Source organism: Enhydra lutris, unplaced genomic scaffold (genome assembly GCF_002288905.1).
Source record: "Enhydra lutris kenyoni isolate GAN:26980312 unplaced genomic scaffold, ASM228890v2 scaffoldscaffold1, whole genome shotgun sequence".
Classification (NCBI taxonomy): domain Eukaryota; kingdom Metazoa; phylum Chordata; class Mammalia; order Carnivora; family Mustelidae; genus Enhydra; species Enhydra lutris.
In genome coordinates, this window is record NW_019154085.1 from 22,422,878 (window position 1) to 22,439,124 (window position 16,247).

The window sequence follows — 16,247 nt, forward strand, 5'->3', positions numbered from 1 at the left end:
GCTAGGAGAGTTATCTCCATGGGAAGTGTTGGATACTTACCTTAGCTATCTGGACACACCAGTTAAGCAACAGCTGGGATCCAATGTTATCCTTGTGTTCATGGACATAGTCCAACAGGCAGCCATGGGGCATAAGCTGTGTAACCAACTGAATGGTTGGGCTCAGACACACACCCAATAACCGGACTAAGTGTGGATGGTCCATACTTGCCATGATCAAAGCTTCCTATAAAAAAAAATTAATAAATAACACCATCATTTCAACTCAAATTTCCTTGTAGCTCTATATTAATGGTGCTGATCATAATTTTGAAAATGTACTCATTCGATGGAATCAATTAAAAATGAAAAGACATTAATGCAGCTATTATATTCTTAAAGTGATTTAACTCAAGTAAAATTAAGTGAAAAATAAAGACTACACTTTTGTTAAAATGGAAAATGTTATAGAATTAAATGCATATAATATTAATATTAGTGTTTTCTCTTTTGCAATATGCATAATATTTGATTTTATTTACTGCTAAATTAGTTGATACTGAATCCTAGCTTATACTGTGGATTTTTAATTTTTGGTCTTTAGTTCTAGAATACAATAATCTATACAAATGCAGTTGTTTGAACATTGTAAAAGGTGACCCAAAGTTAAATCATCCATTATTAGTATGGATTTAGAGAGCATACACAGGTGTAATTTATAAATTATAAATATCAAAACTTACACAATTATAAGCAATATGCCATTGTGGATTTATGCAGAAAAATAAGCCTTTTAATAAGACATTTTATTCCCTAACTTTATCTTTATTCAAATTTATTTCATTTCTAAAATTATAAGTGATGTATTATTCATAGAATCATAAAATTTGAAAGCTAAGTGAGACTATAAAAAATTGTCTACTCCAACTTTATTATTTCATAAAGTGAGAAAACAGCTCTAATTTCTTTATCATAATCATGTCACTTTGGTTTAATGAAGATAAAATTGGACATAACGATAGTTAAGCAGTGCATCCTAAAGTTAGCCTCTAGTTAAAAGGTATTTTATGTATCTTTACTACAATTTGAAACAGATAGGACCACACACACACACACACACACACACACACACAGGGGGTGGCACATATATGGCAATTTATTATCTATCAGTTTACACTGAAGCCATGAGGATTATTATTTATTGTAGCATTCTTGAATATTTTCTGTAACTTTAGAATTTTTCAAAACAAAAAAAAATTGAGGACAGAAAGCTATATTGACCTTTGGTTAAGATGTCATGGCAGATTGAATATACAAATTTTCTTCCATTTCCTCTCAATTCCACTATACTAGCAATAAAGGAATCAATAAAGAGGTAGACACCAACAGTCATGGAGAGGAGGCAATGAAGATAGAATAACAGGAGCAGGATGTGGCTTACTAGTCGTAACCAATCAGCATACATAAGACACCTCAACCCTAATGTAGCAGGGAGGGAAAACGGAGAAGAAATCCAATTCAGACCACATGTGTACACCACCAAAGGCACAATTAGTGTTAGCACCACAAATCTCTCCAAATGGAGCAGGAGGGAGAAACTGACATCAGCAGGATCATTTCAAAGTGTATTTAGGAGGCACCTAAGAGTACAGACCTCCATTCCTCTATCAAAAGGATTGTGGACTACAGATAGTAGGCAAAATGGTAAGAGAAGTACTCTGATGAAAATAGCAGGATTATGTGAATTTATATGTGGAGAAAATTGGGGCCACCTTCCAGTTTCTTCTCCTAAATGGAGCTGTGACTTCAAAATTCTGAAGCTTAACACTGTTTAAACCTCAAATTCCAAATCCAGCAAAATTTCAATTAAGTGGGTGGATATACAGATATGTTCAGGTATGTCTGTTATTAAACTTATCTCAGGGGGCTGAGTCTGGGTGGCTCATTCAGTTGAGTGTTGGACGACTGGTTTCAGCTCAGGTCATGATGACAGGGTCATGAGATCAAGCCTGGTGTTGGGCTCTGGGCTCAGCAGGGAGTCTGCTTGAGATTCTCTCCCTCTGCTCTCCCCCCATATATGCTCTCCCCCTCCCCCAAATAAATAAACCTTTAGAAAACTACAAACTTATCTCACATACTTCCTTTCTCTGTTAGATGTGTTCATTATATAAGAGGGAGCCATTAAAAGAGTACATTTAATTGAAGAAACAGAAAATGACAGTGAAGTGATATTCCAAAATAAAAACTGTATAAGAGACCAAGACAGCAGTCAGACCAGAATGGAGTGAGACATAGTGATCTGGAAAAGGTAATCCAAGAAGATGGAGAAGATAGAATACCTAATGAGTTTAAAATACATTTTAAATTTTGGCACAAGTTGAAGGTCAAATTAGGATTGATGCACAGAAACCTAAGCAAAAGTAAAATGAAGAAATTGATTTGATGTACAGTACAAGACATACACAAGAAAGAAAATCATGTATTCATTATAAAGCATTACTGGGAATAGTTACATAAGCATAAGGACATAAATACAGAATGTTTAAATATGCAAACACCATACTACTATCCTGGAAAATGAAGGGAAGGGAGGTATACTATAATTCTGCAAGGGGGTGATGGGAAGAAAGTGAAAGGTATATTCCTGTTGCTCCTAGTGACAAGTTAGTATATGATGCATAAAATGGAAAAATCAAGAGTTGACAATGTAAGCATAGTATTTAGAAACAGAATTATATGAAAAAAATAAATTGCTGAGAAATTGTAAGTGATTACTTTGGGCAGTGGAAAACAAGCAGGAAAAGGAATGGAGAGTCACTCTAGACTTCTGTCTTTTATTATTTGCCTTATAAAAGTATTTGATTTTTATTATTATTACCTTAGAGCTATTTGAGAGGACATTATTAACTCTTAATCTCCACTACTGTTTTAGTGGTGTTGATTTCAGGTGACTCTAAAGATTATTGACAATTATGGGGTATGTCTGATGGAGTATATGGATTGACTGGATTCAGCCAGCATCTTAGGTGAGGTATAACCTTTTACTTTTTTGAGCGAGGACGAGTGGGGCAAAATGGGCAAGTGTCTTTGAGAAAGAAGGGAGATAAGGTCAAACAGAAACAAAAAGCTGGTAAAAAGGTGTCGGCCCAATCCAAAAGACTGTTTTTGAGCCTCTGTGAGCAGAAGTTGAAATTGTTGTTTTCCAGATGGCTTCCAAGTAGATGCTACAAATTCCCCCTTCCTCCCTCAGTGGCCCCAGGGAGCCAGAGTCATAGAACGGGGGAAAATACCAGTGTCTATGCTTCCTTGCTCAGCCCACAACAGCAAGGGCAGCCCACGGAGCACTGCTCTGGCAAGGACACTGGTTTCCTCAGGTGCTGCCAGTCAGTGGTGGTACCAGTCCACGGTGCCAGGTGGAGGGCCTTTCTGCTCAACGAGGAGAGAATCTCCACATGGGGGCCAGGCTAGTAAGGAAGGACACTGCAAATATCACAGGAAGACTGTGACTGGGACATTGGTTTATAGGTACATATGAGGCACCCAGGAAGTGCCCAAACTATATGGGGGGACTCCTTTAGGGGTTGGAGTTTCTGCATGATCAGCAAGACCAGAAATTTGAGTCATTTCTACGAATAGGGCTCCATTTGGATCTAAAAGGTCAAAACATTTTGGTTTTACTTACTTTATATTTTAGTAAACATTTGAAATAAGGCAAATCCATGTAGTTATAAGGGGAGTACAGACAGTAATGTTAGCCAAGTAATATTGTATTGTTATTAATTAATTATTAACATTAATATTAAAAGTATAAACCAGAGGGTTCCTTCACTAAATTTTGATATGCACACATATACACCAACAGATAAGCAAAACATGTAATCAAATTAAATATCTAATTTAATTAAGTACCAAATTAGATATTATCTAATTAAGTTAAATTTATACTGATTTCATTTATTCTGTTTCTCTTCTAGTGGCTCTCAGTCTTTTGTGAGCGTAACAATCACCCCGGATTATCATTACAGGTAGCTATCCTGGCCCCACTCCCAGATAATCAGGGCTAGAAATAGATCGGGAATCTGCATTTGTAGCAAGCTCTCCAGATGAAGCTACTGTAGGAAATATGAAAATTGCAGACCTCTGGAACATTGCCTTAAGATGTATCTATAATCCACTGCAAACATAGTAACTTGCAGTTGTGGTTTGATCCCCATTGTAACACTAGAAGCAGTCAAAGGACGTAGTAATTCTCAGCTATGAAAGGAGAAAACCAAAGCTGGGTGGGCTTACTGCCCAAGTTATATTTGATAAGTACCAGGATCAGGTTTAAGATTCAAGGTTTCTGATTCTTAGTGCAGTTGCTTCTTCTTATGATACTGTACTTAATAAATTTCAGTTCCATCAGCACTTCGCACTGTAGATGCTTATCTGGTTAACAAGAAGACACCTCCAAACACCTGAAGAATTGGATCAAATTGTACTATATTTCCTGAGGAGCAACTAAAATCAAACAATAAATTTGCATTAAAAGGTAAACTGCCATCACTTATAATATGCTTTCCGAAAAAGCCAAAGAAAACATATATCTCTGATTTCCTGAGAGTATTACTTGGTACAGACCATTTCTTGAGAAAGAAGGTGATGGAATTTAAGGTAAAAGAAAGATTTAGGGGTTATTTCAGGCTTCTTTTTCAGGGTGAAATACATAAACAATTTTTTTCTTTTACAACTCAAGGAGTAATGATAATTCCATTCTAAATATGCCTGTGAAAAGTTTACATCAGAAGAGTGTAAAAAAGTCACATGAAAGTTCTCTTTTAAAAAATCTATTAGTAAGTCCTGGCAAAAAAGCTGGGGTTGTATTAAGGAAAATTGCTCATCACACTACAAAGGGTATTTGAAACCAAATTGCAGAGTATTTGCATAATAGTTCTCTTTTTTTGAAAAAGAAAAGATGAACAAGACACTAATTGTAGGTTTTATTTTTTTCATAAAGGAAATAGCAGATGGCTTTTTTGGGGGATAGGGAAAGAGATAAAGAAAAGAGAACGTGGATTCATTTAGAGTGATGAGTGGGATGGAAAGGGAAAAAAATTCCAATATTTTAATAATGGAGTGTTGGATTTCAATAAATTGCTCTGTGTTGAAGTTAATAACGTCCCCTGTTACCTATCGCTGTGTGGGTCCTATGGAAGCAATTTTGGAATCTTCGCTGCTGTCACTAGAAAATGTCACCGAAGGCCACTGGAATAAATACAAGTTGACAGGTGCATTATCTATTTTTTTTCAGAAATAAAATTAGTTTCTGTCTTTGTTTTCCCTTTTGCTTTGTAAAATTGTTTCTTATAGGTGAATTAAAGAGTTTTCTCATTGGACAGAGGGGAAGGATGTTAACAGGTGCTACACTGAAAACTCGAAAGCAAGAACATTTTTCTTTATAATGAGTCTGGTTTGAATAAGGACACTTTTTTTTTTAACTATCAAGGGGCAAGCAGGGCATAGACAAAAAGCTCTGAAGCATGTGTGCCATTATTCTCTCGCCTGTGCTGTTTGTGTCTCTATTTGTGTCTGAAGGGAAGGTATTTCTGTACAATAGTAAAAATAAGCAATACCATTTGTCACATTAAGGTATCATTTTGCCCAGCCTTCAGATGTTTATACTTGCCACTTAAACTTCTTTTCTCACTGATGCTGGTTAGTGGTTTCACAAAAAGAAAAAAGAAAAAAAGCATATGGCCAGTGAAAACTTATGGGCCCTTCTGTTTTTTAAAAATGTTAACTTCAGCCAAACTTTCACAGTTTCATTATGTCTACGGACCATTACTTCAATACCCTCCAGCTGAAAATGGGTAAAATCCCATTGCATCACGGATAAGGCAGATAAAAAGGGGGATAGAGGAAAAGAAAAAAATAGACAATTAATGTAGACATAAAACTGTGTTTAATGCAACAGTCAGCAGATTTGTGAATGCTGGGCACAAATGCCTCTGCTAAAGATAGCGAGGGTGATGGGGATGAAGAAAACAAAGGCGATAATGCTGACAGCAGTGATGAAAGATGAAATAAAATTATTGGTCCATAATAATGTTTTACAAACATGTTTTGCTGCAGATGGTATCTAGATAATAAAATAAATGAAATCTGCATCTGTTTCCTCACATCTAGAATAAATAATAATTTACTTGTGTGAGGAGGTGAACAGCAACTAGACAGACTGAATTGATATGCCATAAAGTTTAAGTCTGTCCACGCTGCTGGCTGGGCTCAGCACTCTTTTCTAATCTCTGCATCCTGTGGGTGGACACGAGCATTCAAGATTAGGATCCTTCTACCTTTTGGTGTCGAAAGTTTTCCATCCCCATTCTCCACCATTTACCCACTCAGTAGCATCAGGTTCAGATACCACTAACTGTGCTGCACAATGAAGAACTTCATGAGTAATTCTTCTCTATGCAGATTTCTGGTTTCTGGCTGGGTTTCCTACCTTCCCTTACCCCTGGGTAAACTGATTTTCCCTTCAGCCTTATGTTTTCCTACCCTTCTGTTAGGCATTTCTTCACTTAAAAGTATTGTGGACCTGCCATGTGCTTGCCACTGGTACTGAACTTGGGTCTACCATACCATCTCTATTGTCATGAAGCTTTCACTCTACTGGGAGAGGCAACCAATATACAGGAGAAACAAATATAAAACAGACATGGAATTAATTTTAAGTCATATTAAAGGTTATGGACAAAATAAATAGAATATTGTAATAATAAAATGGTGGCTACAGAGCTACTTTAAATAAAGGTTGTCAGGAAATGTGTTCTGAGATCTGAATGATGAGAAGCCACACAGACAAATAGAAGGGAAGAGCAATAGAGCTGGGTGAATTTGGGAAGATCTGCTAAGACTCAAGTGTCTGGAATTTGGCAAAAGCTCTGATGGCAATGAGATGAGACTGGAAATGCAAGTAGAAGCCAGATCAGGAAAGATTTTGCAGTAGAGGGAATAAGACTGGATTCTTTCATCATTTTTTTAATGCCTGCTTTCAATTATGCTTCATTTACTTCTCTCTCGGCCTGAACTCCACTGTTGACTATTGCAGTAAAGCATTTACCGTCATCACATAATTTTGTCCCCTTGATATTCCCGTTGTGCTACTCGTTGGCCAGAGGCAACTCCCAACATCTTAATTTTCTTCAAACATTCAAGTATTGTTTGGGAAAGGAATCAATTCATGGAGATTTGTCCTCAATCTCCTGATTTGATCCTCCCAAAATAGCCCTTGGTTATCTTTTTAATTTCTTATTGACTCTATTACATTCATTATGATGTGTATCTCTGAGTAGGAAAAAAAAACCCACAAATAACAAAAACAACCTTCTGCCCTTCACAATATATACTCTGTTTAATATACTCTATCCTCTCATTTTGTTCCTGTGAATGATTTTGCCATTGTTTATCTCTATTACAACTTCAACTTTACTCCATAGTGGTACCTTCACTCTATCCATAAGTATACTTAGATATCCTTTATTCTAAAAATGAAAGTTCCCTAAATTTTACCATTTCTTTACTTTGGCAATATTTACCAATTTCTCTTTGGCTATTTCTTCATTTTATAGTCCTTCATTCCCTAAAGCTCTAGTTTTTCTGCAACTTAATGCGTTCTTACTATTCAAATCACTCTTGAAAAAAGCACCACTAACCTCCTTTTTACCAGTCTCCCATTTTCACATTTTTATATTTTCCTGAGTTTGTACACTTTTTTTTTAACCCACTTTCTGCACTGTTTTATGTCATTGACCATGCTACCTTTTGAAAATCCTTTCTGTGGCTGATGTTAATATTTTATTCTATCTTAAATCTTCAGTCTTTCTGAGAACTTTCATTACAATTACTGGTACCTGCTTTTTGCTTTTTCCTTCCATACCCTCAATGTGGAAATGCTACCATGACTTTGTCCCTAATATTCTTTGCTTTCATCTGTAATCTCTTGCATTTATATATTTTACAATTTTAAGAAACTTGACAGAGTTATCAAAAATATATGGAGTTCACTGTAAAGGTATGTGGTTTTTCATAATTTGATTTACCTTGAAGCTCTAAAAGTAGTAATGTTATTTATAGGCTAGAAAACAAAATCCACTGTAGTCATATCCAAAATATCTGTGTAAGATATCTGTCAAAATATCTCAAACATAAAAATTTTGCTATGCTCATATTCTAAGCTTTCTTTCCTCACATGTAATTTCAACTGTCATCTCTGAGCAGGAACAAATATCTCTTTATAAATGTGTATCTTTTTCATTTTTATTATTTGTTAAATGTCTGCCATCGTTGATGATCTCTCTGAAAGTAGTAATATTACTTTATCATATTCATTAGTCTATTACCAAATTCTTATAGAGTGTACAACTCATAGTAAGGAAGTGATATAATTTTCTTAATAAATGAACAGAATCTTTAGTATATTTATTATATTACCCCCTTCCCAACCTACTTAATCCCAGGAACCAACCCATATTTCAAATGCTTTCTAGTCATCTTGACACAGATATCCTACTGTACCCTAAATTTAAGGCACCAAGTAAATTTCTCTATAAGACCTTGTCTGCTAACTGCTAATTTTGTAAATTTCAGAATATTTTCTAATTTGGTTTTTGTATCTTGGATTCCTGTTTGCCATTCTTTTCCCATTGTTTTACATTCTACTCATTTCAAATATTTTACCAAGTCCTATTAATTGTTTTTTCTAATGGAGTTCAAATCTATATGGTTCTATGCATTTTTATTCTGACCTCTACGTAAGTTCAGGCTTTCATCACTACTATAAAAAGGATGCTGATGTTTTTCATTACCTCCAGTCTATTTTTGTTATAACCTGCAAAAAATCCTAGGCATTTTTGTGGTGCCATATAGAGAACTTTAACATTGCCTGTACTCAACAAATATTTGTTGAATTAAATTTGACATGTTGAAAATTATAATAAATTCTGAAATAAAGAAGTTTAGACTTTGCTCTCAGCTATGATGCCAATGATTTGTGGGACTGGCCTGCTATTTTTTTTTTTTTTTTTTTTTGCCCCTCCATATTCATTCTCCTTCCTTCTTCACTTTTTCATGTGTCCAGTGAAATTGAACAAATAGATGACAACAGGATACCTTGTCTCCTGGCTTTCATTTGGGATCAGCCAATGAAAAGCAAGAGCAGAATACTAATGAGAGAAGAGAATGAGGTTAGTAAACTTCACCCTTCACTTTCCTGCAGTCCTCAAAGGCCACAGTTGCTGTCATATCAGGGTAAACTTCCCTTTGTTCCTTCATGCCTAGAAGTTCCATTATTAGTCTTGAGATAGTTCAACAATCCTTGTTGGTGTTCCTCAAACCTGCCCATACCTTTATTAAAACCCCTTTGCTTAGCTCTGTACCATTACTCCAACTTTGTATACCATGTGACTCCTGCTGGGATTCTTCTGATGCAGTAATCTTGGACAAGACACATAACCTAACCTAACATGTATTTGTAAAATGATAGTTCGGGTCACTGATGGAAAACATGGCATGCATGCTAATCCAATACCCACTCCCCTTGCCCATGGCAAACATTGATACAGAATCCTAAAATATGTTCACACTCTAATCCCAGGAACCTGTGAATATTACCTTATTTGGAAAAAGGGTCTGTACAGTTACCATTAAGTTAGGGATTTTGACAAGAGGAGATCATCCTAGGTTATCCAGGTGGGCCTTAATGCCACTACAAGTATCCTTATAGAAGAGAGGCAGGAGGAGATTCGATAGAGATACACAGAGAAGAAAGCAACTTAAGGAGAAGGCAGAGATGACGGTGATGAAGCCACAAGTCAAGGCTCAGCTGTGGCCACCAGAAGCTAGAGAAGGCAAAGAACAAGTTTTTCTCTAGAACTTCTGGAGGGTATGCTGACCTACCAACACCTAGATTTCAGAAATCTGGCCTCCATAATATAATATCTTTGTGTTGTTTTCAGTCACCAAGTGTGTGGTAACTGGTTCTAGCAGCCACAGGAAACTGATATAATTACTGTATTCCTTCCTGTCTGGACCGAAAAAAGACTCCCAATCCCTCTGAATCTCATTCTTTAAGCAACTGAAGACAGTTTGCTGGGAGGTAAAGGTGAGATTAAATATCATTGCCTTAATTTTATAGATATTTCAAAAGTTAATGTTGCTACCAAACCTTATTTAATTTGGATGTACAATATTAGTCTAACCTAAATGATGCAGATATTTTTAATTTAGAAATGAACATGCATGTATAATAGCTAAATTATATGGTATAAGCAAAGAACTTATCACAATGCCTAGTGGACTTTTAAAAAATTCAGTTAGTATTACATTAGTATCAAATCAATTCTGTCAATAGGGGATGTGACTGTTGAGTAGGAAAGGCAGAGCCAAGAGTCTGGGGGAAAAAAAAAAGCCTTAGCTATTTGGAAAGGAAGGCAGGAAAACCAACCCAAAACACCCCAAACATCTTTTTTCTTTTTTTTTTTCTCTTTCTTTCTTTCTTTTTCTTTCTTTCTTTCTTTCTTTCTTTCTTTCTTTCTTTCTTTCTTTCTTTTTTTTTTCTGTCAGCACTTTAGAAGCTATTATTTTCTATTTAAGTTCACAGAGAGCTAGAAACCTCTTCTCCTACCTTCAACATAAAGTAGTCATGAAGAATTAGGAGAGGGCCAAAAGTAGCTTATTGAATTGCAAGAGAACTTCAAGGACTACATAAATTTTTTTCTGTAACAAACAGTAGCCATGATAGCAGTAATAACAGTTACAATGTTAAGTAACAGTGGCAATCGGGGTTAAAGAAGATAATAGAAACCAAGAGGTCCTGGTGGATGCTGGTAGTTAGGGCAGAAACACTTTATAGCTTACTGATTCATCTTAGCAAAGTTACAGGAAAAGAAGCACAGAGGTGTCTGTAACAGCTCAGGACCGATATGGAAGAACAAGTTCAGCAACAGCCAGCATGGGTCTCCTGGAGAAAACACTGCAATATGCTATCCAGAATGAAAACACAAACATACTAGACCTAGAATAAATCCTCCAAGCCTATGGATTCCACCACCAGGGGGAAAGGAAGAATTATCAACTTCCAAATAATGTTTATTGATTTCATTTTTTTCTCTTTATAAATGAAACTCAATTTCTGTAAGACATTTAATTTGTAAGATCTGTATTTAGCTCGGCTATAGTTTTCATTTGTTAGTAAACATTATTGTCCCTCTAAAGTTACTTGTTAAAAAGAGAAATAAAGGCACATGCTAAGGAATTCCATCAGATCGTAAGAATAACCGCTACTTTTTTTGAATTGTGCCTGGCACAGTGCTGCTGATTTTCCACAGGAACTCATGTAGTCCTCAGGACAATCTTGTCCAACAGATATTATCATATCTAACTGATAAGGAGGCAAGTTTGAGAAGGATAAACAATTTGCCAAGCTAAAGTTAGGAAGTAATCAAGCTGGGATCTGAATCCGGTTCTCATTGTATTCACAGCCAAGACTCTTTCTACCATGTTATTGCCAAAATCTATTAATGTATAGGTTACCAGGTAGACACAGCAGATTTTGTGCTCATTATCTTAATGATAGGAATATCACTGATAGGAATTATCACTGTAAGATTAACCCGTCAGGAATAACCTGATAGGAATTGTCACTGTAAGATTAACCCGTTAGCAGAATCTTTATGAAGTGACATTCTAATAGGTACTCACCACTTTTTTTTTTTTTTTTTTTTTGCTTAAATTAAGTGAGTACAACTTATTCTCAACTACTTGGAATTAATCCGGCAATAACAAAATCTAAATAGCCTTTGCAGGAGGGGGCTAAGACTAATTCATATCTTTACTCTCATTTCTGCATAGGAGAACTTGTTTCTAGGCATGTTCAATTATATAAAAAAACTAAATTTGACTTAACATAGATCAGAATCTAGTAAATTTGGTAATAACTCTTATTTAGTCACTTAGAATTTTATGAATTTCTATTTTGTATAATTAGGGGAATTAATACTCAATTCTACTTTCCTAGATACTGTACCTCCCTTGAAGATATCTATTGTCTTCCTAATTAGCAAGAATAACCTATAATTAATGACAATTATATTAAAGGCATGTAACAACAAATAACTAAATAAAATTAGGGAAACCATCCCTTAATACCTAATAAAAATCGCAGATATACCTCTGATCAAGGAGCAGGCTGGATTGTGTTCCTTATGATTTACTCAAGATACAGTAGTGACTTTAATTAAATCTTCCATTTTTTACTTACTAGTCTCATATAGGATAATTCATATATAGAAATCATTTGTCTTATCATTTTTTCTTTCTTATCTCCTCTACTTTTTATAATGAACTTAATTATTATCATCAGATATATTAAATTTGAAACCATGATTTATATGCAAGTTCTTATATTAAATATTCATGTCAATGTTATTTTAATATTCTACACTGATCCTGATGTCAAGGGCATTCAGTTAGAGGCAATAACCAGAAAAAGTCTGCATTAATGTTATTTATGCTTTTGTTTTTAATATGTAGCAATAAATGATATTACCACCCACTCAGGCAAAATGAGTTAAAATGAACCCTGAAAGAAGATATATGGTATCACAGAAGACCCCTATTGTTAACTTATTTGCTTCAGGAGGCTATGAGTCAAAGGAATGCTTGTGGCTTTGTGGCTAGATACACACTGTGCAGGGGTTAGAAAGTAGTAGTGCGAAAAGAAGTACCTAATAAAGTGTCTGCAAGAAGGCATCCAATCCTGATCTGGCATTTGAAACCAGCCACTGAAAATTAACCAATATTTTAGAAAATGGAATGGTATCTTAGATTTCTATAATGGCTACCATAGAAAAGGTCAATTCATGGTCATTACATTCATCATCAGCAAACTCGAACAGTAGTGCAGTGCACTAGAATGCTTATTTTGCTATATATTACTTTATTAATAACTGTATGTAGTTTAGGAGTATTCACAGGGAATAGCTAGCCATTCTTTCACTCATTCATTAACTTATCTCCAGTATTGTCTAAGGGTTACCCTATACAATTTTGGTATGAGAGTACAAAATTTGTATGAGAGTACAAAATTTAAAAAGACATATTTTCTACTTTCAAGTAGTTACTATTATAGTAGAAGTCTTTAAAATTGAGTGAAACTAGTTATGAACATGAATAATAGTTATGATAAATATTTATGATATAAGATTTTTATAATAATTCAGTGAAGACAAAAGAAACTGCAGGAAAACAAGAGCTTTGTTGGGAAGAAAATTTGAGTATGGATATTAGTATGTGGAAAGAACATGTTGTAAAAGAATAAATAACATGGGTCAAGTGGTATGTTGATGAGAGAGAGGTGTGGACACTAATTCATGTGAATTGTTTCCAGAGTCTGCTCTTCTACTAGCTATGTGATAAGAAGTGAGTTATTTACACTCTCAAAACCTCAGGGTCCCCAGCTCTATATAGCTAAAGATCAATAATACCTACCTATCTCATATAACAACTATTTCACATAATATGTACAAAAGAGTCTAGCACAGGGTGGGGACATAACAGTTATATAATATAATTAGCTTCCTTTCCTTCAAAAATTAAGAAAATGGGTAAGTCTGCATGCGTACGGAATAGAAATAGATCAGCTTTTATGGGGCATGCAGTACACGACAGAACACAGTTAAGGGGCAAAGCTGGAAAGGCAGGCTAGTACTAGGGTTTCAAGGAACTTAGATAATAGACTGACATTTGTATTTTATTCTAGCAGAATGAAGATCAACTCAAAATTCTTGCCCAAGAAACATGTTATCTAGCAGCACTGTCCTCAGAATGAATCACAGGCAAAGGGTCTGAAAAACAAGATGGGTAAGCTGCTGTCCATGAATGAGGTAATGGGATCCTAGCACTGACAGTGAATCCTGAGAAATCTGAAATGAATGCCTAACTTGCCAAAGGCAGAAATATTTTTAAAACACCTTAGGCTTGTGTACTCTAGTATCTGAGCTTGGATTTCCAACTTCAACTTTACTTATTTTTTTAAGCCCTTCAATAAATAACAGAATCTTGAGGAATTTGCCTTGTGGATGGCGAAGACATGGTCTACAAGTCAAGATAAAAAAAAAATTTTCCTGTTCTTTCTGGACACAAATACTCTCTTTTAATGCTCCTTCCTGTCATGGGAAATGACTTGTATCCAATAGGAGCAGAATTTTGCTTCTCAACATCACTATTCTCATCATTCCCACACCCAGTTGTATTTTCTTCACAATTCACTTAATCCATATGGATGAATTTCTTTTCCATCAAATTCCATGTGAGTGCTGGTAAGACTGTCTCATTGCCTCATATCTATACCCTCTGCCTAATATCAGCATAGCATTTTTGACCTTTCTGCTAAATAATTCTGAAAAGGGCAAAAGAACTTGTGGTATTCAGTAGTCAGTGTACTGTCTAATAATGTCGGTTCTTTACAGGTAGACACAGGGACAGCTTTCTGAGGGTGCATACTGTGACTTCCGTCTGTGATGTCTATTAATTTTTGCTATGTTGTTGTTCTATCCCCACATATGAGTATATTACAAACTCTGGGGCTAGTCTACTAATCTTTTCTACTATCTTTTAGAATATTGTAGCTTCCAAAATTTCTAAAGTCCTTGTGTAAATGTTATCTAATTTTAAGAATCTGATGACCATGACCGAAGTCTTCATTCTAAGAACCAGACTGAACTGAGATGGAACTGGAAACCTAAATATAAGATCATTTTGAGAGTTAGAAATTAAAAATTTAAAGCCACTAGTCATGATTATGAAAATTTTGGATTATTAGAAAATGTTTCTGTGGCACTTCAACTCTTAGAAATTACTTGCTTCCGTCTGTTTCATCAGAGGAACCAGAAAATTATTTATGATAACACTTACAGAGGTTACTTACTTTAAAATAATTCATATATTCAGAACAATTATTCATCAAATCTTCAAATGGTATGCAAACCCACTTGTAAAAAATAATTTCTTCACTTTTTAGGTATTTTAATTGAAATTTATATCAATTAAAATTCACAGATGTTAAAACATGTTCTGGAACATCATAAGCTGAAATTTATTTCAATTTTAAAAATCATAGCATAGAGAAAGCAAGTATTTGAAGGTTCTTCTAAACCAATTTCGTGATTTTTAAGTGCAAACTATGCAATTAAATTTTAAGTGTGATTAAAGAACCAATGTACTTGAGGATATCTGCAATGTCAGTACAGAGTTATGGTACTTTTTAACATGAAGGTATTTTTGCACAACTAATCTACTTTCTTCGAAAATGTGATGGAAATATTTAAATACTTCATTTAATAGTTATTAGATGTCTTTATATGGGTTTGAAAATAAATACCGACAGATATTCTGGTTACGAACTAAGAGTTTCTAAAGAGACAGTGTAGCTTTTTTTTAATTTAAGATTTTATTTATTTATTTGAGAGAGAGTGAGTGAGAGAGTGCATGAGCATGGGGAGGGGCAGAAGGAGAAGCAGACCCCCTGCTGAGCAGGGAACCTGACTCAGGACTCAATCCCTAGACTCCAAATCATGACCCAAGCTGAGGTAGACGCTTAACTGACTGAGCTACCCACACGTCCCATGGCACAGTGTACTTTTTGAAAAAAAAATCCAATAATGGAATCCATTTGATCAACAAACACAGAGATTTACTTAGCATTTAATATGTATCCAGCCATATTCTAAAAATAAAAACTAACTGCATATCATACACATCTATTAAAAAATGCAAGAAAAAATTTAGAAAAATGTTTCTTGTAGATATGACATGTTAATATAAGCAATGTAATTGACAAACAAAGATTAGAGAGGGGTCACAGAGGCTATTTTTGTCAATTATACTAAATAACAATATCTTCTACTTTTTTTCTAGATTCTAAAAATGTTCACTAGAAAAACAAAATAATTTTTGACTTCACCCCTTAGGTTTCCTTTAATAGTGGAATTCAAACAATTTAAAAGGCAATTTGAATGTCTATTTTTCATTTGGCTATGCATTTCTTTGAGAAGAATAAAAAAAATGTATTATGAAAAGAGAGATAGTGCACTAGATAGTTTCCTTCCCCATTAATTTTAAAGTAATTGCGAGAGCAAAAGCCATGTCCATCGTGCATGTCTGAATGGCCTCAAGGAAGATCCAATTACAAACTGATATGTTTTCAACACACATAGCTTGCATATTTAATT

General features: G+C 34.9%; 1 protein-coding gene across 1 annotated transcript in view; it reads right to left on the minus strand.

Moving 5' to 3' along the window:
• Positions 1 to 16,247, minus strand: part of LOC111138855 (erb-b2 receptor tyrosine kinase 4) — a 785,765-nt gene that overhangs the window by 226,489 nt on the left and 543,029 nt on the right. The window contains exon 20 of the mRNA XM_022490816.1: positions 41 to 226. Coding sequence (XP_022346524.1) covers positions 41 to 226 — 186 coding nt within the window. The remainder of the gene's footprint in view (positions 1 to 40; positions 227 to 16,247) is intronic.